Source organism: Acartia tonsa, chromosome 14 (assembly GCF_053477335.1).
Source record: "Acartia tonsa isolate MP-2025a chromosome 14, ASM5347733v1, whole genome shotgun sequence".
Lineage (NCBI taxonomy): Eukaryota > Metazoa > Arthropoda > Copepoda > Calanoida > Acartiidae > Acartia > Acartia tonsa.
The window spans coordinates 20,870,094-20,895,416 of NC_137273.1; the positions used below are offsets into that span (position 1 = coordinate 20,870,094).

At 33.9% G+C, this 25,323-nt stretch overlaps 1 protein-coding gene across 2 annotated transcripts in view; it reads left to right on the top strand.

The window, feature by feature from the left end:
- LOC145306122 (furin-1-like) overlaps window positions 1-21,452 on the top strand; it is a 114,557-nt gene extending 93,105 nt beyond the window's left edge. Inside the window, exons 33-50 of one of the 2 annotated variants that reach the window (XM_080148076.1) lie at window positions 5,083-5,190; window positions 5,411-5,471; window positions 5,588-5,621; window positions 6,448-6,553; window positions 7,027-7,133; window positions 8,133-8,206; window positions 8,423-8,514; window positions 9,441-9,508; window positions 10,269-10,350; window positions 12,035-12,110; window positions 12,919-12,988; window positions 13,425-13,566; window positions 16,184-16,242; window positions 17,374-17,441; window positions 18,669-18,718; window positions 19,033-19,099; window positions 19,735-19,824; window positions 19,945-21,452. In XM_080148076.1, coding sequence (XP_080004202.1) covers window positions 5,083-5,190; window positions 5,411-5,471; window positions 5,588-5,621; window positions 6,448-6,553; window positions 7,027-7,133; window positions 8,133-8,206; window positions 8,423-8,514; window positions 9,441-9,508; window positions 10,269-10,350; window positions 12,035-12,110; window positions 12,919-12,988; window positions 13,425-13,566; window positions 16,184-16,242; window positions 17,374-17,441; window positions 18,669-18,718; window positions 19,033-19,099; window positions 19,735-19,824; window positions 19,945-20,011 — 1,421 coding nt within the window. In that variant the 3' untranslated portion in view covers window positions 20,012-21,452. Of the gene's footprint in view, window positions 1-5,082; window positions 5,191-5,410; window positions 5,506-5,587; window positions 5,622-6,447; window positions 6,554-7,026; window positions 7,134-8,132; window positions 8,207-8,422; window positions 8,515-9,440; window positions 9,509-10,268; window positions 10,351-12,034; window positions 12,111-12,918; window positions 12,989-13,424; window positions 13,567-16,183; window positions 16,243-17,373; window positions 17,442-18,668; window positions 18,719-19,032; window positions 19,100-19,734; window positions 19,825-19,944 lie in introns of both variants that reach the window. The other variant, XM_080148075.1, reaches the window with a different exon arrangement.
- Window positions 21,453-25,323: the final 3,871 nt, after the last annotated feature.

The window sequence follows — 25,323 nt, forward strand, 5'->3', positions numbered from 1 at the left end:
CACTCTAAAAGGGTTAATGTTCGTCTGACCTTTCCTCTGATTTTAAAGCTGCACTTTTAGGAATGTCATACTTTTTAGAAGCGAAGTCACTCTATAATTCACTTTGTTTGTCGGCCGTCCGTCAGTCCGTAACGCTATGGGGGAAACATGATTTTCTTTGCTCCTATTCAAGATAGACAGCTGAAATTTTTTGTGAAGATTACTATGACATATGCCCATCTAATCTATACATTGTTTTGTCCATCTGTCTGTTACTTTCTACATATTTTCACCAAGTTTTATTAAGATTTGTTTATTAATTGGGGTGCTAGATCATTTCTAGATTTTTAGATTTTCGTGAATTTCTCTATTCCCATTCATGATTAACTTAAGTTATAAACAGAAAAATATCATTGACAAACAGACAAAGTGAGTTATGGGGCAGATGTTCAGTTCTTTAAAAATTAAAAAATAAAAGTAAATCACGAAACCTTAAAAAATAATGTTTGCTTTGAAGTATGACCGACAGACAGACTGACAAAACAATGTATTGATTAGATGTGCATATGCCATTAAAATCTTAACTTAAAATTTTAGATGTCTATCTTTAATAGCAGCCGAGAAAATTTTTTTTTCCCATGGCGTTAAGGAATGACGGACAGACAGACAGAAAAAGTTTAAATAACCTGGATCGATATACCCACTTACTTGTTTACATTCAATAGATATGCAATTTCAAGAGTTAATATTTATTTAAATAAAAGCAGTTGTGGCTGACATGATATTGTTTTTCATAACATTAAAACTACATATTTATGTTTACAAGATAACAACATATTTTTTTTGGAGCGACGCTACTCTACAATTCCAAATTTCTGTCCGTCCGTCTGTCTGTCCATCCGACATGAAGTGATTTTCTCGGCTTTTCAAGATTTTGTTTGTGCTTCGCTACTTATAGATGTTTTCATCCTTGTTACTAAGAAGATCCTGAACCTGGATATATTATTACTTGTAATCAGCAGATCGCTAAATATTTTTTTCTTACACAAAACTCCCCAACCCAATGAAGAAAATAAGATATAGTTCATTAATTTATGTCAAAAGTAAATGGGTTAAATTAGGCAATATTTTTGTCCTATTAAAAAATCACCCAGTAACAACATCTTAACCGATATGGTTCTACTTTACATTGTAGCTTCTCATAACTATTGGAAAGGTTTATAACTATTTTGGGGGAGGGAACATCACCCTCAGAAGAGAAATTGCCACTAGAATAAATGACCATCCCCTCCCCGATTTAAAAAAAAAATTTCTATTAAAAACTTAATTTATAACAGGGTGTGTTCGACTTCAATCCTCCATCCACCTCAAGTGCCCCGAAATGCATTGGGGCGTAGTCGCTAGTATTTTTAAATAGTTCCTAGGAAAAAAAATACCCCCCCCCCCCCGAAAAATTATATTTTTTATTTTTCACTTTGTCTGAAGTCAATTAACTTTAAAATTACTGGTCTGTATGGATTGTACTTTACAGGGAAGCTTTACAAATATCTTTGGGTAGTTTTAGGCTATTTTCCTGTCCTTCTATCAGAGGCTGAAGTTGAAGCAACTAGTAGTAGTAATTAGTAGTAATTATAATATCAACTTATTTATTTAAATCTTTTTAAAGGATTCCTGTAGCTATGGATACAGTTTGATATAAAATACGGGAATAAAATTTTTCTCTCCGCTGGCTAGTATACTTTAATCCCAATCACCTCTTATGACTTTACCTCATCCCTTTCCATTACCATGGAGGAAGGTATTGACTTATTTCTGAGAACTATATATTAATAACCTAAATTGACGACAAAATTCCTCTGTCACAATAGACACGTATTATATATCCATTTCTGTAGCAGATAGGCAGAAGGGATAAGACAATGGAATAAGTTGATGTACAACGTCATTAATAAATATACCCCCCCCCCCCAATTACTAAACATATAATTTCCCTGTCGGTAGATTAAAATTTAAATCAATCATAATTTATAACAGTACCTAAAGCTTTTGTGCCAACGAACAAGATAATTATTTAAAAGAACTTTTGGTACCAGTAAATTTTCAACTATATGTCTCCTCCATTCCTAGCTGTCACTTTACAATGCCCCACATTTTGTTAAGCATTTATGTATGTTATCATCCTTGTTCACTAAATATATTTTAATTCCCAGAACTTATGAGAAAATACCCTGTAAAGGAGAACCATAACGGTTCAGCGTTTAGCGAGATCCTTCAGTACAGACAGACAAACAGACAAACAAACATTCAGACAAACAGACAAACAAACAGATAGAATAGACAGAAAACCGACAAACATTTAGACAAACAAGACAGACAATCTTTATTATAAGGTGATTACACGTAAGGTCTTCTATTCTACCAAAAAAATATCTTTTCCTACTCTCACTTTATAATTATCCCCCTCTTTCTTTCTATCTCCTTTTCTCCCTCTTTCTCTTTTTATCTATCTAACACATTTTCTCATTTTTATCTCTCTCACTCTCTCTTTTTCTCTCTCCTCTCTCTATCTCACTCTTTCTCTCTCTCTCTCTCTCTCTGTCCTCTCTCTCTCTCTCTCTCTCTCTCTGTCCTCTCTCTTTCTCTCTCTCTGTCCTCTATCTCTCTCTCTTTCTCTCTCTCTCTGTCTCTCTCTCGCTCTCTCTCTCTCTGTCTTTCTCTCTCTCTCTCCTTCTCTCTCCTTCTCACTCTTTCTCTCTGCTTCTCTCTCTCTCTTTCTTTCTTTCTCTAATTCTCTCTTGGACTCTCTCTCTCTCTCTTTCTCCTTTTTCTCTCTCTCTCTCTCTTCTCTCTCTCTTCTCTCTCTCTTCTTCTCTCTGTCTCTCTCTCTCTCCTTCTCTCTGTCTCTCTCTCTCCTTCTCTCTCTCTCTCTCTCTCTCTCTCTCTCTCTTTGTCTTTCTTTATTCTTTTTTTTTCTCTCTCTCTCTGTCTTTCTTCTTTTCTCTCTCTCTCTCTCTCTTTCTTTTCTTCTCCTTTTCTCTCTTTATCTCTCTTTCTTTCCTCTTTTCTCGCTTACTCTCTCTCCCTCTCTTTCTCCTTTCTTATCTCTTTCTCTCTCTCTCTCTCTCTCTCTCTCTCTCTCCCTCTCTCTGTCTCTCTTTCTCCTTTTCTCTCTCTCTCTCTTTCTCCTTTTCTCTCTCCCTCTCCCTCTTTCTCCTTTTCTCTCTCTCTCTCTCCCGCTCTCTCTCTTTGTCTTTCTTTCTCTTTTCTCTCTCCTCTCTCTTTCTTTCTCCTTTTCTCTCTCCCTCTCTCTCTTTCTTTCCACTTTTCTCTCTCCCTCTTTCTCTCTCTATATTTATATATTATATTATATTTATTTTATCTAAAAAATATCTTTTCTTTCTCTCCCTTTTATAATTATCTCCTTTTTTCTTTTTTTCTATCTCCTTTTCTCACTCTCTCTCTCTCAACGTTTAAGAAAGAAAAAAATTAAAATCTAACTATCTATCTATCTTATGATCAAAATAATTTGGTAGATTTTTTTTTTTGCTAAAATTGTTGTTCGCGGATCTCCTTTTCTCCCTCTTTCTCTTTTTATCTATCTAACACATTTTCTCATTTTTATCTCTCTCACTCTCTCTTTTTCTCTCTCCTCTCTCTATCTCACTCTTTCTCTCTCTCTCTCTCTCTCTCTGTCCTCTCTCTCTCTCTCTCTCTCTGTCCTCTCTCTTTCTCTCTCTCTGTCCTCTATCTCTCTTTCTCTCTCTCTCTGTCTCTCTCTCGCTCTCTCTCTCTCTGTCTTTCTTTCTCTCTCTCTCCTTCTCTCTCCTTCTCACTCTTTTTCTCTGCTTCTCTCTCTCTCTTTCTTTCTTTCTCTAATTCTCTCTTGGACTCTCTCTCTTTCTCCTTTTTTTTTTCTCTCTCTCTCTCTCTCTCTCTTCTCTCTCTCTTCTTCTCTCTGTCTCTCTCTCTCTCCTTCTCTCTGTCTCTCTCTCTCCTTCTCTCTCTCTCTGTCTCTCTCTCTTTGTCTTTCTTTATTCTTTTTTTTTCTCTCTCTCTCTGTCTTTCTTTCTTCTTTTCTCTCTCTCTCTCTCTCTTTCTTTTCTTCTCCTTTTCTCTCTTTATCTCTCTTTCTTTCCTCTTTTCTCGCTTACTCTCTCTCCCTCTCTTTCTCCTTTCTTATCTCTTTCTCTCTCTCTCCCTCTCTCTCTCTCTCTTTCTCCTTTTCTCTCTCTCTCTCTTTCTCCTTTTCTCTCTCCCTCTCTCTCTTTCTCCTTTTCTCTCTCTCTCTCTCCCGTTCTCTCTCTTTGTCTTTCTTTCTCTTTTCTCTCTCCTCTCTCTTTCTTTCTCCTTTTCTCTCTCCCTCTCTCTCTTTCTTTCCACTTTTCTCTCTCCCTCTTTCTCTCTCTATATTTATATATTATATTATATTTATTTTATCTAAAAAATATCTTTTCTTTCTCTCCCTTTTATAATTATCTCCTTTTTTCTTTTTTTCTATCTCCTTTTCTCACTCTCTCTCTCTCAACGTTTAAGAAAGAAAAAAATTAAAATCTAACTATCTATCTATCTTATGATCAAAATAATTTGGTAGATTTTTTTTTTGCTAAAATTGTTGTTCGCGGATTTTTCGAAGGGTAGTCAACTTTGGCGCCATTTTTCGGCATGAAGGAGGTCAGCTACATAAAAATGAACGCCAGATTCGGAATCTCCGACCCCAAATTGTATGGAAAACTGGTCTTTAATTTTTCATATAGGCACTATGGGGGCTATAATATCAAAAACCATTTTTTGTGACGTTGAGGGTGGTCCTTTAAGTATATTTATTCTTTATGTAATGCAGGTTTTGTTTGTCAATCTGTCTGTTTGTTTATCTGTCTCAAAACCTTTGAGTACTTTTTAAATATTTTAATTGGATAGTTTCAAGAAAGCAGTGTCCTAACTTTTCAACCAATAATTTTGATCCACGTAAGGGGTAATTTAGGGATGTAAATTAATTTATCGTCCATTGTCTTATACCTTAAGACCCTTAAAAATGCCCAATTTTTGTTTGTTCCGAACAAGCAGTGGCCTAACTTTTCAATCAATAATTTTAATGTTTTTAAGGTTTATACCTGGGAAAATACGGATGTGTCCAGAGCTGTGATCCTGGACACTTTCCAAGTTCTGAAGGAACCTGTCTACCCTGCCATGCCAGTTGTCTTACTTGTACAGGTATCCAAATTTTTCCAGTATGGCTTTAAAACCGCTGGACTGGGTCCAGTTCTCATCTATACTGAAATTTTTTTACTAATATTGAAATGAAAATCATAAAACTAATTCCAGATTTGTTATCCCGGGCCTTCAGCCCGTTTAACAAAAATGGTTTTAATCTTATATTTTTTTTATTTTTCATTTTTAACTAAATCTGTTACTTAATATTTATTTTTTCCAGGTGGTTTAGACACTCAATGTGGGCAGTGTAAACCAGGATCTTTCTACTTCCAGCGCCGCTGTGTCAGTTATTGTCCACCTGGCTACTTTTCACAGGTACCTTGTCAATCTATCTATCTATCCAACTGTCTATCTATCTATCCACCTGTCTATCTGTTTATCTATCTATCAGCAGCGCTGTCAGTTACTGCCCCCCTGGTTACTTTTCACAGGTACTATGTCAATCTATCTATCTATCTATCTATCCAACTGTCTATCTATCTATCTATCCACCTGTCTATCTATCTATCTACCTGTCTATCTATCTATCTATCCACCTGTCTATCTATCTATCTATCTGTCTATCTATCTATCTGTCTATCTATCTATCTGTCTGTCTGTCTGTCTATCTACCTGTCTATCTATCTATCCACCTGTCTATCTATCTATCTATCCACCTCTCTATCTATCTATCTATCCACCTGTCTATCCATCAATCTATCCACATGTCTATCTATCTATCCATCTATCCACCTGTCTATCTATCTATCTATCCACCTGTCTATCTATCTATCTATCCACCTGTCTATCTGTTTATCTATCTTTTAGCGGCGATGTACAGCTATCGTCACCATGGCTATTTTTCACAGTTATTACATCTATCTATCTAACACGCGGCATTGGTAACGTGTCGGCTTGCTTAAAGGTAGTGTCGGGTTCGAGTCTGAACAACACCGCGTCATACTAAAGACGTTAAAAATTGCACCTATTGATGCTTTATCAGGCGCGTGACAGTAACAGTAAGTGTAGTAGAATGCCTTAGCCCATAGACAGGAATAACAAATTACCATGCACAGTTAGGACTTTCAAACAAAGCTCGTAAAATCAAAGCATTTGATGTCTATCGGGCAAATGGACGCTTTACACCGCAATTATAAGACGCGGAGTATATTTCAAGGTGCGCGGAGAGGTTTAGAACACGAAGCGATACAAAGCCCCCTCGATGTCATCATCTGTCTATCTATCTATCTATATCCATCCATTAATTTATCAATCTAGGATGGACTGAATGAGTGTATGTCGTGCCCACACGGATGCGACGAATGCCACGGCCCAGATGGTACCTGTGTTAGATGTAAAAAGGATTGGGTCAAATCCATTTCAGGTAATAAAATCAAGGAGAAAGGTGGAATTGGACGGTAAAATTCCCTGGTACCCAAAGTGTTCTTACTCGTTAAAATTTTGGGTACATTTTAAAACTTTTCAACCAATGACTTTATTGTCCAGTAGAAGTAATTGTTTATCGTATTTAAGATTCGAATATATGAATTACCGTATTTAAAGATAATAAAGGAATATGGCTTAAATACAATTTAATTTTAATTAAGGCTTGAAGGGGTAGATTTACATTTTAATTTCAGTTTTAAAAAGAAAAAATAATTGGGGGGAAGCGTGGAGTATTTTCCTCTAGAGTTGTTGTTTCTTTGGAGAGTGAAGGTAGCCTACTTTTATTATAAAACTTCCCTGGACCTATAAAAAGATTCTTTGTGAAGGAAAACCGTATCGGTTCAGCGGTTAGCGAGATCTTTCCCCACAGATAGTCCGACATCCTGTTACTTTTTTTATCAATTTTCCCAGGTGAATGTTTGCCTCCAGAAAGCCTGAGCTGTCAGCCTGGCATGTACAGCGGCCTAGGAACCTGTCTGGCCTGTCATTCTACCTGTAAAACCTGTATTGGTCCTAAGGTAGGCATTTTTTGTGCATTGGCATACAGTTATTGCCTTTTCCACAATTTTCTTTTAACCAAAAAGATATCTCTTCAACCTATTTTTAAAGATTTTTTTATGCTTGTATTGGTCCCTAGGTAAGGGTCGCGTTTTGCTGCTCTCCCTTAAAGTGCCTAGCGAACAATGGGGGAAACGGGGTGAACGGGATAGGTGTTTCCGTATTACCAGCTTCAGGGGGGGGGGGGGGGGGAGGAATCCTCACCTTGCGGATAAACCGAGCACCAGATAAGTTCAATAATTTTTGTATAGTCTATCTATCTATACTTAGGATCACGATTTTTTACATTGGAACTTAAGATCTTGTTGTTTAATTCTAGTCTGGTAGCTTATCCTCCCTTTTTTATCCCCCCCTCCCACTTTTTTTTTTACAACAACTGAACATCTGCTGTGTAACTCACTTTGTACGTTTGTCCATCTATGATGTGTTTATGCTTCACAACTTATTTATATTGTCATCCTTTTTAAAAGCGAAGCTTTTCTATAATTAGGGTCGGTCCGTCCGTCCGTACGTTCGTCCGAGACAGATAGCTTTTATTCGTTAATTTAGGCATGTTAGAATTGTCCTATCGATTTCAAACTTTGCATGGTGATTCCTGTAGTAGTTAGGTGCGATTTAGCAAGCGTAGCAACTCTATAATCATTACCAGAATGTCCATACGTCCATTTTAAACATGTAAATTTTTCTACTTTTTTTAACAACAAATTTTTATGTGATCTAATTATCCGTTTGATCTAATTTTTTTGTATATTGATTCCTGGGACAACAAAGAACAATATTATAAGCAAAGCAACTCTATAATCAAGTCCTAAAAATGTAAGTATGTCCATAAACATTATCCTGTATCAAGCAGTTTTTCAACAAAACTTACAATTTTACTTAATATCCGTTTGTCCTACCGTTTCAGTGCTTCGCTTTTATGGATGTTGTCATCCTTGTTACAATCTATATTTATTAAGGATCAAGATTGTTCCTCCTGTTATCCTGACCATAGGCTGCTAATATCCACTTGTGTTGAAACATGTCCGGACAGGTAAACTTAGACTTATTACACTGGTACCCAAAGTTTTGCATTAGTGATTTTATTCATTTGCCTAAATACTTTAGGTACTTTTATAAAACTCTAGTTGGTTGGTTCTTAGCCACTAGTATCCAAACTTTTCAAGTGGTAATTTTGTTTTTCATTATTGGGGATGTACATGATTTAATGTCTTATCCCTTAAGATCCCTGATCTTCTTTTTATTTTAGATATCATCCCTCTGAGAGCATACGCAGCTGTCAGCCATGTCCTCACACTTGTAGAGAGTGTAATAATGGAAAGTGTACACAATGCTTACCAGGTAGTTTTCTTATTGTGTACATTGTACACAAGTGTACAAATTCTTCTAGATAGTGTACACACTAATATTTACATACATGTACACCTCCATGTAGAGAGTGTAATAATGGAAAGTGTACAAAATGTTTACCAGGTAGTTTTCTTATTATGAAAAGTGTATACAAGTGTATAAATACTTTTAGAAAGTGCATACTCTAATATTTATACACATGTACACCTCCATGTAGAGAGTGTAATATTGGAAAGTGTACACAATGATACCAGGTAGTTTTCATCCTTATACGAAAGTAACAGGATGTCTGTTTGTCCGAAGGATCTCGCTCACCGCTGAACCGATCGGGTTCTCCTTAACAGGGTAGCTTCTCATAGGTCCTGGGAAGGTTTATAACTAATTTAGGGGAGGGTACCACTACTCTCCAAGAGAAATCACAATAAAATCGAAAAAAATTGAAATATTCCCGCCGCATAGTGTCGCTAGTGTAGTGGCGCTGCGTAGAGACATGAATTTAACAGCTGATCGTAACATAGACAAATTATTTCTCAAATTAGATATTAGCGTAGCCGCTAGTATCATATAAATGTGTACAATTGTGAAAAAAGTATGTTAAATTATTAGTTTAAAGCCAGTTTTATTGTCACCGAAGGTCCGGGCTAACAAAACTGGTAGGATAAATTTTCATTAAATTATTCCTGTAAAATTGTCTGTAATACGATGCTATACATGATTTTTCAGTATAGCATAAAACCGGATTTAATCCCATGGATAATAATCGGTTTCGAAGCCATACTAGAAAATAACTTCTAGATATATGACTACACAAAATGACGGTGGTCTTATTTCATTTGAAAAAGGCATGAGTTTTCATGGAAATTATTCTTGTTTCTTTTGGAATAGGCATCAGTATTGATGTAACTAATCTTGTTAAGGTTATGTTTTGGTTGAAGGAAAAGGAACTTGTGAAGTATCTTGTCCCAAAGGATATCACGCCAATCAGGTAAGCTTTCATCATGGTAAAATCCTTATATAAAAGTAACAGGATCTATGTGTGTGTGTTTGTGTGTACCGAAGAATCTCGCTAACCGCTGAACCGAAACCTATTTGCATAAAGACTAAAATTATTCTCTAAATCCTATAATATCTTAGTAAAGTGTTTTTTGTCTGTAGCTAAGGATCTCGCTAACCGCCAAACCGATACGGTTCTCCTTACCTTTCCCCGCAATATATTATTTACATTATCCTTTTTAATCTAATTTCATTTCCCATCCTCTAGCAAGAATATATAGTATATACTACTTCATATTAAAACAAAACAAAACATATAAATACTTTTTCCTCTTAAATAATAGATTTATGATGTTAATCTATAATACAAAGTAGAACGATGTCTGTCTGTCCGTCTGATCAAGATCTCGGTAACCACTAAACCGATTGGATTCTACTCTTCAGGGTATATACCTATTGGTTCTGTGGTGGTTTTAAGCTATTTTCTTAGGGGGTGGACACCCCCAACCCCCCCAAAATGAAATTTTTTAGGCAGTTACTTCACATAAATTGGCAGCACTAGGATTTTTTTCTTTTCAATTTTTTTAAAACTTACCTCTTGGTGCAAAGCCCCTAGAGGCTAGGGGCGAGAATGCTAGCATTAATTAAAAGTCATAATAGACAAACGGACGAACAAAGTTAGTAAATTTTATTTCTAACAAAATGATTATGAAAGCCTAACAGACAAACGAACAATACTATTTTTTTTTTAGGAATCCGTGTGTAAGGTTTGCCACAGCTCCTGTATAGATTGTTATGGACCTGGCTCTAATCATTGTATATCTTGTAATCCAGGTATATTTTATAAATAAATAACCACTGAACCGATATGGTTCTCCTTACAATGTAGCTACTATATATAGTAGTATGTCATAGCTCCTGTATAGATTGTTATGGGCCTGGCTTTAATCATTGTATATCGATATTATTTTTTTAAGTTAAACTAAAGTAATAGGATGTCTGTGTGTGTGTGAAGCGAAGGATCTCCTTAACCACTTAACCGATATGGTTTTCCTTTACAGAGGCCCTTCTCATAGTACCAGGGAAGGGTAATATCTATTTTTGAGGAGTTTTTTTATACCCATAAAACGATTGAGCTCCTTGGAAGGCTTTAGGCTATTTCAAAATAAAGTATTGAAATGATTTAAGGCCATTTCATGCCTTCCAATACAGAGCCTTTAGATGAAGGAACAAAGCACTAGCAACAAAAGAATAGTTATATTTATAGCATTGTATTAAATACAGCTTTCCGCGGATATTAAAATAAAAAATTGTAGATTGAAACTATTCTTCTTATTCCCGACTGGCCGAAGGTTCGGGCTAACTAAACTGGTATTAATTTTATAACTTCTATTTTATTATTTGTGGAAAATTGTCTTTAATTGATGCTATACATCATTTTTCAGTATGGATGAGAACCGGTCGTCATCCAACGGATTTTAATCGGTTTCGAAGCCATACTGAAAAAAATAAATATTATTTTTCTGTGAGTTAAGAGGAATTGCTAAAATTTGGTAATCCTTCCCGGATTTATAAAGTTGTCCAGGGTTACAGAGATAAGTCAATGGCGTCATTCTAGAGACGTTAAAAATGGTACATATTACTGCTATATCTAGCAAGTGACACTAATAGTAAGAGTGATTAAAGATCTTACAATTTTTGCTCATAATGGCAATTGGATTCTTTCTTTGTTGCGTTTAAGTACCTTAAAACCAACTTAAACAAAAAAACTTAAATTACTTCAAAAATAAGAGGTCTACAAAAAAAATCCGATTGCATGTCTAAATTCTATGGATCATTCTACATCTACTACTAACTAAAAACACAGACTAGCTATTTTTTGTTTTAAAATCACAAAATTTAGGACATGTTCTTTAACAAAATGAACTAAACTAAAATAAATAATAAAATTTATTTATAAAATTTAAAACGCCGATTTCAGTTTTTGTTCTTTCTTTTATTCTTTAAAATTTAACAAAAACATTTCTATTGAAAAAAAGTTACCTTTTAAAAGGTGTTATTATAAAACAGTCAAATTTAGATATACATATTTAGCAACAACAAGTAAGAATATGAAAGTTTTGGTATTTAAAAAAAAAGTTTCTATAGGTAAATTAATTGTTAAAATTGAAATATTACTATGGTATTAAATCCATAGTTTTTAACATTAGCTTTTGCTTAAATTTGTTGTTTTATAAGATTTCCCCCTGCGCTAAAATTACAATTCTTTTCATTCAAAATTTAACTTTAAATTTTTGAGATTAAATATTATTATTATTATTAAGTAACAATGGATATATTATTACTTGGATCTTACACCAGATTTTCAAACTTTCTAAACAAGTGAAACTTGGAGCGGGCTAAAATATCGATTCCTCTCTTAAACTAATTTTACCCCATCTCATCCCCTCCTATTGGATAAACGAACTGACGAACAAATTATTGTAAAAATTGAAATGTTTCAATGTTTACTTTTTAGGTTTACTGCAAGCAGGTGGCGAGTGCGGGGAGAAATGTCCAAAAGGTTATTTCCAGACGGGCAATTCTTGTCACAGGTATTATTTTTCTTTTGTTTGTTACCGCAATACAATAAACATCTTTGTTCAAGGGGGGGGGGGGGGGTCAGTACTGACACTTTTGCGTAAACAGGGTGCATAGGCTTTGTCTTATTTGAAGATAAAAGATGAATATTTTGTTTTATAAGTTGAACTCTAAATATTAAAAAAAAAATTTTTTTTTCATTTTTACCTGTCCAGAGACCAGAGGCGTCCAAGCTTTTTTATTTGGGAGGGGTAATCTTTATTTCATAGAGGTATTTTTTTTTATTTGGGACGTCTATGCTAGAGACAACCTGGAGGCCTGCAGCACCTAAACCTGGAGGCCAAATCCAAAATTTTTTTAATTTTAGAAAAATACATCCCAAAAGTAAACTTTTCCCCCAAATAAGTAAGTCACAGTGTCAGAACTTACCCCCCCCCCCCTTACTTTTTTTGATAGTGAAGCTACTTTAAATTTCACCTTGTCTGTCCGTCACTTCGCCAATCCTCAACGCCCTGGGGGAAATTAAAACATCAAAAGATACCTTTGTAATTTTATTTTATTTATAATCAATAATTCAGTTTTTACGTTTATTTATTGTTTTTTTGTGCTTCGATCTCATTGATGCTGTTATCTTTGTCGGGGTTTTAAAAATATTTAGGTGTACAATTTTAAAAGATTTAAACATGACAATGTACAATAATAAATGGCTTTCTCCTTAATTAAAACCAGTTTTCTTGGCCCTGGGATTCGGCCTCTCGGGGACAACAGAAAAACTGTCTATAATGCGATGCAAAAATAACTGATTATTTTTTCATGATTTAGATGCCACACAAGCTGTGTAGAATGTACAGGACCTTCGCCCAAGAATTGTACGGTTTGTGGACAAGAAAAGGTGAATTTTATAGCATTAATTAAACCTTATTTAGCAGTAATTTATCCCTTTTTAGTAACGAAGCTACTCCTTAATTTAAATTATCCATGAGAAAAAAAAACCCATCGACTACAGATGGGAGGTACGCCATTTTCTATGTCATCCTGTCATTCTAAACCTCCAGGGATGAAATATATTTAATTATGTGTAATGTATATTTGCGTAATAGACATATAATTTCTTGGAAATTGCACTAGATTTTCACCTAATTTAATAAAATGCTATTTCCAGCTAGCTAATTAAACTTTATTCTATCCCCTCCCCTTACCCATGGAGGCACGCATTGGCCAATATCTGATGACTATATATATATTATAAGTAACCTAAATTGATGATAAAAAATTCCCCTGTCACAATATCCACTTATCATACATATATATCTATTATTTTTGTTCAGGTACTTGAGTCTGGTTACTGTACCGGCTGTGAGAGCGGGTTCTACCTGTACCTGACTGAGTCTGACGGTCAGTGTGTCTCCTGCCATCCAACGTGTGCCACATGCTCCGGTCCCGGCAGGAGCCAGTGTAACAGCTGTAAAGGTAAACTGGCGGTTTTTTATTTTAAAAAATTCAAAATATTTAGAAGGTAGAGAGTAGTTTTTTTTGTTAAACATGTTAGGTTAGGTTAATCATATTTGCTTGGCATAATACAAGGGGGAGTGTCCACATTTGTTCGTACTTATTATGTATTTATGTCGTTTAACTTAAAATTTGTGAAATGTTGTCATCCTTGTTCGTTTTAACTTAGAATCTTTCAAGTATCTAATGTTAAGTTTTACCAGGGATCTCAGGGGATAAGACAATGGGAGATAAGAAGATGTACATCCCCCCAAAAAATTACCTATACTGTAAATTAAACACATTGGTCGAAAAGTTTGAACACTACTCTAGTTTGAGACAATCATTTATTCAAGTACCCAAACTTATGGTTCCAGTATAATTTAGAGTCCAATGTCTACTTCCTCCAAATCTGAGTTTTAAAGTAAAATATTCTAGCAGTTAAAATTTAATTATGTAAAATTATGAAAATCTGCCAAATGTTGGATTCTTAATTAGAATTATATATCATTGCACAAAATTAGAGGATTTGCCCTTCTATATAAAAAGGATATACAAAAATTATTGATGGACCTTTGGTTAAGGTGAGCTAGCAAATATTCAGTTTTAAAGAAATAAAATAGGATCTTGGTAAGAAAACGAAGTAGAGGGTTTCGTCATGTATTCACAGTAGCTTTTGATAGGTTATTTTAGCTTAGGTTAGGTAAATGTTAATGCTAGCCGAGCAGGGTTAGGAAATAGGCCCCGCAAGGTTAGAGCTCTCCACGTCCACAGGAGCTTGAAATAGGAGAAAAGCTACTGTGAAAATACGACGATACACGCCACTTAGTTTTCTTTCCATGATCCAAAAATCCTTTGTATAAAATATAATTATACAAATGATTAAAAATATCAATATTAAATAGCAGCCAAGAAATTAATGTTTCCGACCAACGGATCTTACAGACGGACGAACGAAAAAAATTGTAAGTGTACTTTAAAGAATGGCACAAGACAGGGATGCAGATAACATTGGATTGTAAATAACACTGGTACCCAAAGTTTTATAAACAGCTCATTTTATTCATTGGCCTTAAAACTTTGGGTACATACATGTTTTGATAGTTTGGTTCCCTAATTAGTGGTGTCCAAACATTATAACTAATAATTTTAATTTACGGATTACAGGGTAGTTTTGTCTATCATCATTGAGGATGAATTTATCTTCCATTGTCCTATCCCTTTAGATCCCTGAGTACAATATTGAGCATGTGTTGTCGTCTGATATTTAATTCACACACATGAACTAATCAGGGATCTTAGGGGATAAGACAATGGACGCTTATTTATCCTTCATCCTTTAAAGGTGATAAATAAAGCACTTAACATGCAGAATAATACATTGGTTGAAAAGTTTGGACTAAACTAATCTGGAACTTACTAATCAAAATTTTAAAAAAGTAACTGCAATTTTTTAGCCATCAATTATGGTGGTGGGGCCTTTTTAGTTTGCTAGCAAATTGCTTTCTGCTCATTTTGAATGTGTTAATACTAGTTGACATTCAAAGACCCAATAAAAGCTCGTGCTTCCAATTTTCAACTTTAATGTTTTATTATAAGATTTCCTTTAAAGTTCGTTTACTTTATTGTTCGTTTTGTATTTTGTCTTTTATCTCCTATTATATAAAGTAGTTCATTAATATTTCGTTTATTTTCTCACTTTTCACTTCTTCTCTTTTTATCTATCTTTTTGTGTTTCTTTTTTTTGAAAGAATGGTCTTAAATTGTATTGATATCACATTACATAGAAAAAGGTTAAAGTCAATAAAAGATGTCAATGTTAGTTGAATTTCTTGGATGTTTCATAAAATACTTCAGTACAACTCTTGAGTAGCGAAGCAATTCATCACTAGAACTTTTCTAATTGTCTTTTATTTCTAAAGATTTTTGAGACGCAACCCAATCTTTCCCAGTTTTGTATTACTTTTGTAGGAACAAGATTCCAGTGACGTCATATTTTTCTTTCCCGAAAAAGGGAAGGGGGGGAGAAAATCTCTTCAAAAGAGATGGGGAAAAACCCCCTTTTCTCCCATCTCTTTTTTTCTTCCCCCCTTCCCTTTTACGGGAAAGAAAAATATGACGTCACTGGAATCTTGTTCCTACAAAAGTAATACAAAACTGGGAAAGATTGGGTTGCGTCGATTTTTGATATTCCTTAGCCCATAAACAGTCGCAACCTATTATCATGCACAGTTGGGACTTGAAGAAAAAGATCGTGCAACAGAATAGTTGATCGTAAAGTTATACGTTAAAAGGATAGAAACAGAAGACCAGTCCTAATTACCAGGGAGGGAGGGGGCACTGGACTCAAAATTATACTCAAATTTAAAAACGCGTTATATCATTCATTATATTCAAATTCAAAAACGCGTTATATCATTCTTGGGTAAATATGCTAGATCTTGTTTGGTTGCTTCTAATTAACAGTGTTTAAACTCTTTACTTTTTAACTGGTAGATTTGTATTTCTTCATCGGTGATGTACTTCAATTAAACTTCCATTGTCTTATCCCTTAAGATCCCTGCTAATTATGGAAGGGCTATATATATTTTTTTTTAAGGTGAACTACAGTTGGATACTTGGTCAAACACATGTGTTCCTTGTTGTACTACTTTCCAGGTACAGACAGACATACAGATGGACAGACAGACAGACAAATGGACAGACAAACAGACTGAACTGCAATTGGATACTTGGTCAAACACATGTGTTCCTTGTTGCACTACTTTCCAGGTACAGATGGACAGACTGACAGACAGACATAAAGACAGACAGACACACAGATGTGTTCCTTGTTGTACTACTTTCCAGGTACAGACAGACAGACACACGTATGGACAGACAGACAAACACACAGATAGAAAGACAGGCAGAAATACAGACAGACAGAAAGACAGATGGACTTACAGACAGACAGATGGAGAGACAGACTGAACTACTGTTGGATACTTGGTTAAACACATGTGTTCCTTGTTGTACTACTTTCCATGTACAGACAGAAAGACAGACAGACAGACAGATGGACAGACAAACAGACTGAACTGCAGTTGGATACTTGGTCAAACACATGTGTTCCTTGTTGTACTACTTTCCAGGTACAGACAGATAGACAGATGGACAGATGGACAGACAGATGGACAGACAGACAGACAAACAGACTGAACTGCAGTTGTATACGGTGTCAAACACATGTGTTTCTTGTTGAAAGCCAGATACACAGACATACAGACAGAATAACAATCATACAGATAGAAAGACAAGACAAAAAGATAGACTAACAGATATACACAAGTGTTCTTTGCTGTACTACTATACTATCCAGGTAGACAGACAGACAGACAGACATACAGATTGAAAGATTGAAAGACAGCCAGGCTAAAAGACATACTGAAAAACTGACTGGAAAACAGATGTATCACACCCTCCAAGAAAATAGCAGAAAATCTTAATGAGAAGCAAAAGACAAATGACCATTAAGAGAACAAATGGGATATGGAATATTTCCTTTGAACAAATGAACACAGCAAGAAGTATTACTAGATAGTTTGTTTTATTTTGAAGTTGTAATCTCATGGACCTCTAAAACAGTGGTCTCTAGAGAAAAAAATCTATCTGTTTGAAGTTTGTTCCAATTTTAGATTTTTTTTATAGAAAAGACTTTTATAATCTGATTTCCTATATCAAGGAACTGTATTATTTTATTTCCAAAGACGTTTTCACAAAAAAAAAAATTTTCTTTCAATTTATTAGGAAAGTGGAACTTCATGTTGTCTGTGTGGTTCTCTTGGTTTGTGTACATCACCTGCCAGAATAACCAGGTACTAATATAGATAGATAGATAGATGATAGATAGATGGATGGATGGATGGATGGATGGATGGATGGATGGATGGATGTATGAATGGATGGATGGATGGATGGATGGATGGATGGATGGATGGATGGATGGATGGATGGATGGATAGATGGATGGATGGATGGATGGATGGATGGATGAATGGATGGATGGATGGATGGATGGATGGATGGATGGATGGATGGATGGATGGATGGATGGATGGATGGATGGATGGATGGATGGATGGATGGATGGATGGATGGATGGATGGATGGATGGATGGATGGATGGATGGATGGATGGATGGATGGATGGATGGATGGATGGATGGATGGATGGATGGATGGATGGATGGATGGATGGATGGATGGATGGATGGATGGATGGATGGATGGATGGATGGATGGATGGATGGATGGATGGATGGATGGATGGATGGATGGATGGATGGATGGATGGATGGATGGATGGATGGATGGATGGATGGATGGATGGATAGATAGATAGATAGATAGATAGATAGATAGATAGATAGATAGATAGATAGATAGATAGATAGATAGATAGATAGATAGATAGATAGATAGATAGATAGATAGATAGATAGATAGATAGATAGATAGATAGATAGATAGATAGATAGATAGATAGATAACATATTATTTGTATGGTGTTCTTGGTTTGTGTACTAGGTACTAACATAGATAGATAGATAGATTTTTGGATAGTTTCTAAATATTTAATTAAAGAATATGAGATTATAAAACCTTGAGTACTAGAGTGATTAACAGTACAATGTCTTTACCCAGCTGCATTTATGAGTTTAATACAAAATTGATTTATGTTTGTTTGACTTAAAGAAAGTGTTTGATTTTTGAAAATAAAATTATATTTTTTAAGTGACTACGCCCCAAGAGGCCTGTAGCGGCACGTAAATGTTTTTTTTTTCAATCTATGTTAAGATCAGCTGTTTTACAAAAATATTTAAACGGACGCTAGGCGGCACTAGTTATATTTTTTATTTATTTTTGGGGGGATTTCTCTCATAAATACTTTTTAAAAACATGCCAGAGAAGCTACACTGTAAAGGAGAACAGTATTGATTCAGTGGTTCGGCACAAACAGGCACACAGACAGACGCAAATCCTGTTACTTTATTATAAGTGTTTGATTAGAATAAAATTTAAATTTTGAAAATTAATTTCAGAAGTTTGATAGCAAGTTCAACAATTAAGGGATTTTTCTTGGGTATTTTTGGTAAGTTATTTTTTTAAAATAATTTAATTTAACAATGACTCTTTTGTTTACTTAATCTGTGAGGCAGTCCACTATGGGGTAAATGTGATGATCTAAGCTATTATTATGTTTATTTGTTTTACATTAGGACAGGCTTGGTTAGGTCACATTAGGTACAGGGTAGTCTGTTAGTGCAAGTAGAGGCTTTGCAATATTAGGGCTATCAGCAAGGTTTGGGCAAAGAAGTAAAGACACCAACCCCTTCTTTGATGTAGGGGTTCAGTGCACGCAAGACACTTTAAGGTAAACACCAATTTATTTTATTTCTTTTCTAGGTGTTATTGGATTAGCTCTTGTTGTGATATATTTTACTTCAAAATCAAAGTTGAAAGCAGCTTTAAGGTAAAGATTAATTTTTTGTTAAGCCTTTTTTGTAAAAAATGTATGTACTTTTTTACTAATTAAACTTTTTTTTATGCTTTTTATGCCCAAAACGTTTGCAATTTGATTTGTTGGTTAGATGAAATCTTGGGTATAGTCCCTTTCGTGACATCGCACCTTAAGGGGCGATTCTTCGTATTTTTTACAGTAGGTTTTCTCCTATTTCTAGCCCCTGCGGGGGGCTCTAACCCTGCGTGGCCAATTACCTAACCCTGTGGGGCATCACCTCACCCAATATAACCTAACCTAACCTAAAATAACCTATAAAAAGCCATTTTAAAAATACGACAAATCGCCCCTTAAGGTTTGATGTCACGAAAGGAACTATTCCCGAAATCTCTATCATATTGTAAAGCTATATTATTTGTCTTGATAACTAGGATTCTTAAGGGATAAGACAATGGTCAATAGATTGGTGTACAGTACATACCCAATAAAAATAAACAAAATTACCCCTTCTTCAGATTAAAGTTCTTGGTTGAAAACAACCAACCAATCAAATTCAGTAAAAGTACCCAAAGTTTGTTGATCCAACGAATAATAAAACGTTCGTTAAGCTTTAAGGATACCAATATTAAGATGTTATTTTTTTTTAGAAAACTGAATCGACTGGTACGACAGGGCGAAGAGTATTGCAAGATACCAGTCAACCCTACAGACCTTCAGGACCAGAAACCTTTCATTAGGTAAGTTATCCCTGCGGGGTTAGTCAAGCAAACAAATAATATAAAACTTTGGGAACTTCGTGAAATTTACATTTCAAAGTCCTCTCATCTTCCTGATTGAAACGCATATTTTAATTTCAGTGATAGCCGAGATTGCAGCTCTGACGAAGAAGAGGAGGGAGACGAATATCAAATAATCGACAGCTGACAATAAGCCTTTTTTTCCCGCCAAATATATTCCCGCCATAATCTTATCCAATCAGAAACCACGAGTCAGTAATCTCAATCATGGGGGTATGTTTCATTTGAAAAATAACTTTTTACTTTTAATTTTCTACCAGTCAAACATAATCACTATTTAACAAAAAATATCCGAATTTATGAAGTTAAAGGTATTTTTATTGGTGAATAATTTAGAGGCATAATATGTTTCCTTCAAATGAAATATTCCTTCCGGAATCTATTGTTTAGTTTATACTTTTTTGCAGGGCCTAGCGTTGCTACTCTATAATTCGTTTTGGCAGTCCGTCCGTTTATCTTTGCCGCTGAGGTGGAACGTGATTTTAACTGCTATAATTTAAAAATTATAGCTGATATTTTCTATGACCTCTGCGCATCCATTTACACATTATTTTGTCCGTCTGTTCCATGGGAAATGCGAATTACACAAAAAGTCTAAAGATGGTTCAATTTTTGTGTGTGAATATTCTTATGGCCTTAAGCATTTACTCTATAACTCACTTTGTCCGTATGTATATCAATAAAACGAGTATAATTATTCATGTTGCTTATGCACGGCTGCAAAATGGATAAAGAGAGAACAAGTAGATATTATGACAGGAAAAATTGGCCAAAATTTAGCTTGCTAACGTGGAATCATTTATTGGTCTGTTAATTGATCCAGTAGCAGGGGAGGGGATGTGGTAAAGGGGATTGATTGGAGATTGTTATTTTAGCCCTGCTAAAATTGTTGCATTATATTGATATGCAATGCAATTTCAAGGATTTAAGTAGTCTATATGGCTTTAATATAAAGTGGATTTAACTGACATCATATCGATATATCTAATGACATTTTCATACCAACGACAAAATTATTTGAGAAGGGCCTTTTAATTTTTTTTAATAGATATGTGATATTTAATATGATTACAATTAATTATTATTCCAGTATGGCTTCGAAACCGATTTATCGGCTCTCAGCTGTACTGAAAAATCATGTATAGTATCGTATTACAGACAGTTTCCCACGAATATTAAAATAAAAATCATGAAATCAATACCAGTTTTGAAAAACTGTATTATTATACGATGCTATAAAAAAAATATTTTATGTATAGGTAGCTAGCTTTCATGAATAAAAATATCAAATATAAATACTTAAATTTTCTTTATGAATATTTTCAGTCAAAATCTACGAAACATCACAAAACATAATTCCAAATAAAAAAAAATAATTACATTATGATATTTTTGCTCATTTTTTCTAATTAAATAAATTTTGTTATTAAAAATAAAAATTGTAATATTCTGTGATTTAATTATTTTGTTTTGAATATTTTACATTGTAGAGATTAAATAATAATAATTCAAAATTGTATTTCAATTGTTAATAAACTTCTATATATAAATAAAATATATAAGATAAAGTATTTATAAATTTTTAAACACCTGCAAAATATGTTCCATATTCTATAAAAAAGTAAAATTGTAAAACCCAAATAACTACCTGGTTCCTGTGTTGGCCGGGGATCTTTTTTCGTCTGCTTTTTTTTGTAGCTACTAAGCTGTGTAAATATTCTCGACGCTATTGGCTGATATTCAAATACATGAAAGCCGGCATAGGGTCCTCGCCCCATGACACACAGTCATTTAACCCCTGCCCCCTCTATTATTTTACTTAAATATTTTAAATATACATAATTTAGTGTTCAGTATTAGGGTTTTTATGAGTTTAACCAAACAGAAAACTAGAAAAGGATGACAACATCCAAACGAGCAAAGCTGTAGTTCAGACGGGGAAAATTCTGGAATTTAGAATAGTGTTTAATGACATGATTTTTGTTCTGGGAATCTTTATTTTCAAAGATCACTTGTTGATTTTCTAATACTTGATATTAGAGATGCTTTGGTTATAATATTGTACATTGTTTTCCCAGGAATCATTATTATAAAACAAGAACGATTTGATTATATCATGAAAGTTTGGTCAAAAAGGTTTTTTTAAAATGAACATGTTTAAATGGACTTTCCGGTAACAATCAATAAATTGCTTCGCTTTCCAAATCTGACTGTGACAGGAGTCATGATGCCAAGTTTAAATTTGCAAGGACAATTATATGATGCTTAATTAACGATTCTAGCAAGCCTTTATGAACAGACAGACCTATACCAATCATAGAAAAACTATGTTTTTTTAAAAGGGCTTTGTGCTAAAGCAAAATATCTCAGAAAGAGCAGGTTCGTTTTTGTTATTCGTAAGAGAAATTTAGTATATATATTATATGTGGATTTAGGCTGTTTTATATTATGAACTAGCGGATTCGCCTCTAGCCTCTAGGGGCTGTACCCCAAGAGGTAATTTAGAAATAAGTATTACTGGAGCTGCCACCACTAATTTCAAATAATTTTAAAAAATTAAGTACTACTGGAGCTGCCACTACTAATTTCAAATAATTAAAAAAAAATTAAGTACTACTCGAGTTGCCAGACAGACATCATTCTACTTTGTATTATAGAAATTGGGGTTTGTCTATTTTCTTGCAAACCAACAATAATATGCAAGGTACATATCCGCAATCTGAAAGGGTAAAACGTTGGACTATATATTGATAAATATCTTTAACGATAATAAACATAATTAACTCTTCTATAGATTGAATAACCCAATGTTATATAGCCACCGAATGAGGGCACACATAAATTTTTCTATACCCTAAATTAAAATAATGGCAGATTTTTTTATTAAGCGATTTTAATCAATCTGAAGTATGAACAGTTTATGCGTGTGTTATTATTGTAGCCTTTTACTAAAAAAATCTAGGGATCTAAAAGGATAAGACAATGAACAAACCAATTAAAATTCAATAAAATTACACAACGAATAAGATAATATAGTTTAAAAACTTTGGGTACCAGTGTAAGTTGAAGTCCAATGTCCCCTCCTTCATTGCCATTGTCTTAGAAAATTTCTAAATCTCTAATTTTGCCTAAACACATTACACTATTTAAATCAATTAAAACGCGCGCGCTGTATATCTGCAAATTAAACAAACAATCAGAATTTATTTTCCAGTAAAGCTACGAAACAGGTTAATGTCCGCTGGATTAGAACTGGTTCTCAATCATACTAAATATCATTAAAACACCGTATCACAGACAATTTTCCACGAATAGTAAAATAATAATAGTTTTGTTAGCCAGGCCCTTCGAAAACTGGTTTAAATCTTTTATTTTTTTCATTTTATTTTCCGCGGAAAGCTGTCTATTATTGGATGCGAAAAATTACTGTTATCGTTGTTGAAATAACGTGTGTAAAAAATGATTATCAAGAATATTTTAATAATTGTTTGTACTAGTATTTGTATGATGAAGAATAAGAGATATAAGTTTTCCGGAATTGTAATATAGGGAGTAGATTTGAAATCTGCATCAAATTTTAAGGATTTTTTATAAAATTCGTTTTTTGTATAATTCTTTATCTAAAAGCGGAAATACAAATTAAGTTAATTAATTTTGGCATCTGTGATTGGTGGATTTAAAAAATCTGCGCTCTGATTGGATGTCGTACATCATTCAACCAATTAGAGCGCAGGTAGTTTAAAATCCACCTATCCTATTGGTCAAAATTAATTAACTTAAAATGTATTTTCGCTTTTAGATAAAGAATTTTACAAAAAACGAATTTTATAAAAAATCCTTAAAATTTGATGCAGATTTCAAATCTACTCCCTACATTAAAATTCCGGAAAACTTATATCTCTTAATGAAGAATTTGAAGTGATTATGGTGTAGAAATGGATATAGAATACGTGGATATATTGACAGGGGAAAATTTCTTGTCAATTTAGGTTGCTAATATGGACCTTATTTTTTGGTAAGTTTGTTCATCCAGTAGGAGAAGGGATGTGGCAAATGGGTCGGATCGTATTGTTATTTTAGCCAGCTGGGAGTAACACTTTATTAGAGTATATGAAAATCTGGTGCAACATCCAAGTAATTGTGGATGGATTGGTGTCTAGGAACAAAATATTCGTTTTTTCTTATTGGTATTGTGTCTTATCCCATAAAAATTTTCTAGTGTTCAGGGGGGGGGGGGGAGGTAAATTACACTGGTACCCAAACTTTTATTACCAATTTATTTGTTGGCTCGAAAACTTTGGGTACTTTTAATTATAGGTGGTTGGTTAGTCCTTTAGTGTCCAAAATTTTGAACCAATAATTTTCATCAACAGAAATGGTAATTTTGTTTATTATAATTGGGAATCTATTAATTTATTGACTTTTGTCTTATACCCTAAAATCATAGGATTATAATTCGTGATACCATACTCAATTCAAACTCTTCACTATTAAAATTACATAAAAAAAATTATTAAAAGTAAAATACAAAAATATTACATTATTAATTTCAATAACTATCACTAATATAATAATGGCTTTTTATGGAAGACACGTTTTTTTCTTCTGAAAATAACCTTTGGTAGATTTTTAGATTTTTCTCTTTTTTCCCTATAATTTACAAAAAATCATTGATTTCTTTCAAAAAATTAACATTGATCAAAGTAGTGGATGTAAAATATACGTGGATATTATGACAATAGAAAATTTTCATCAATTTAGGTTGCAATTTCTCCTCGCATTTATTGGTCGGGCCGTTTATCTTTGTAGGAGGAATGAGGATAAGGTAAAGGTTGGGAATGGGAAAGATCGTTATTTTAGCCCGCTACAGAGTTCAATTTATTACAGAACATGAAAATCTGGTGTTAGATCTAAGTAATAATAAATCCACCATCGCTGTCTTTTCTTGAAAGCTTGAACTTTCACAGGGTTTTATCAGTTGAATGTATTGTGGACTATTGGGATGATGAAAAAGGGGAATTTCATCGGGGGGGGGGGGGGGGCTGTAGACACCCTCCTACCGCACGCTCATGAATTTAAGTGTATGACAAATCGGAAATAAGAAAGCGAAAAATATAATTCACGCTTTTTATAAATGGATTTTATAATTAAAGGATAAGTAGTTTTATAATTTGCAATTATGATTATATCTAAAATTCTTTATTGATACAAAATACATATTTTACTGAATTTTATTGAAAACCCGACGAGAGAATAGTTTTTCTTTAGGTGTAATATCTCTGTTAGATTATATCAACTACTTTTTATTTTTCCAATTTTAAAGATTTCTTTTCTATATCAACTTTATGGTTTAACGCTTCAATAAGTTTAAAAACACATTAGTTTTCTTATTGCATCAATTTTATAATTTTAATGATACAAATTTCTCTTGTTTTCATA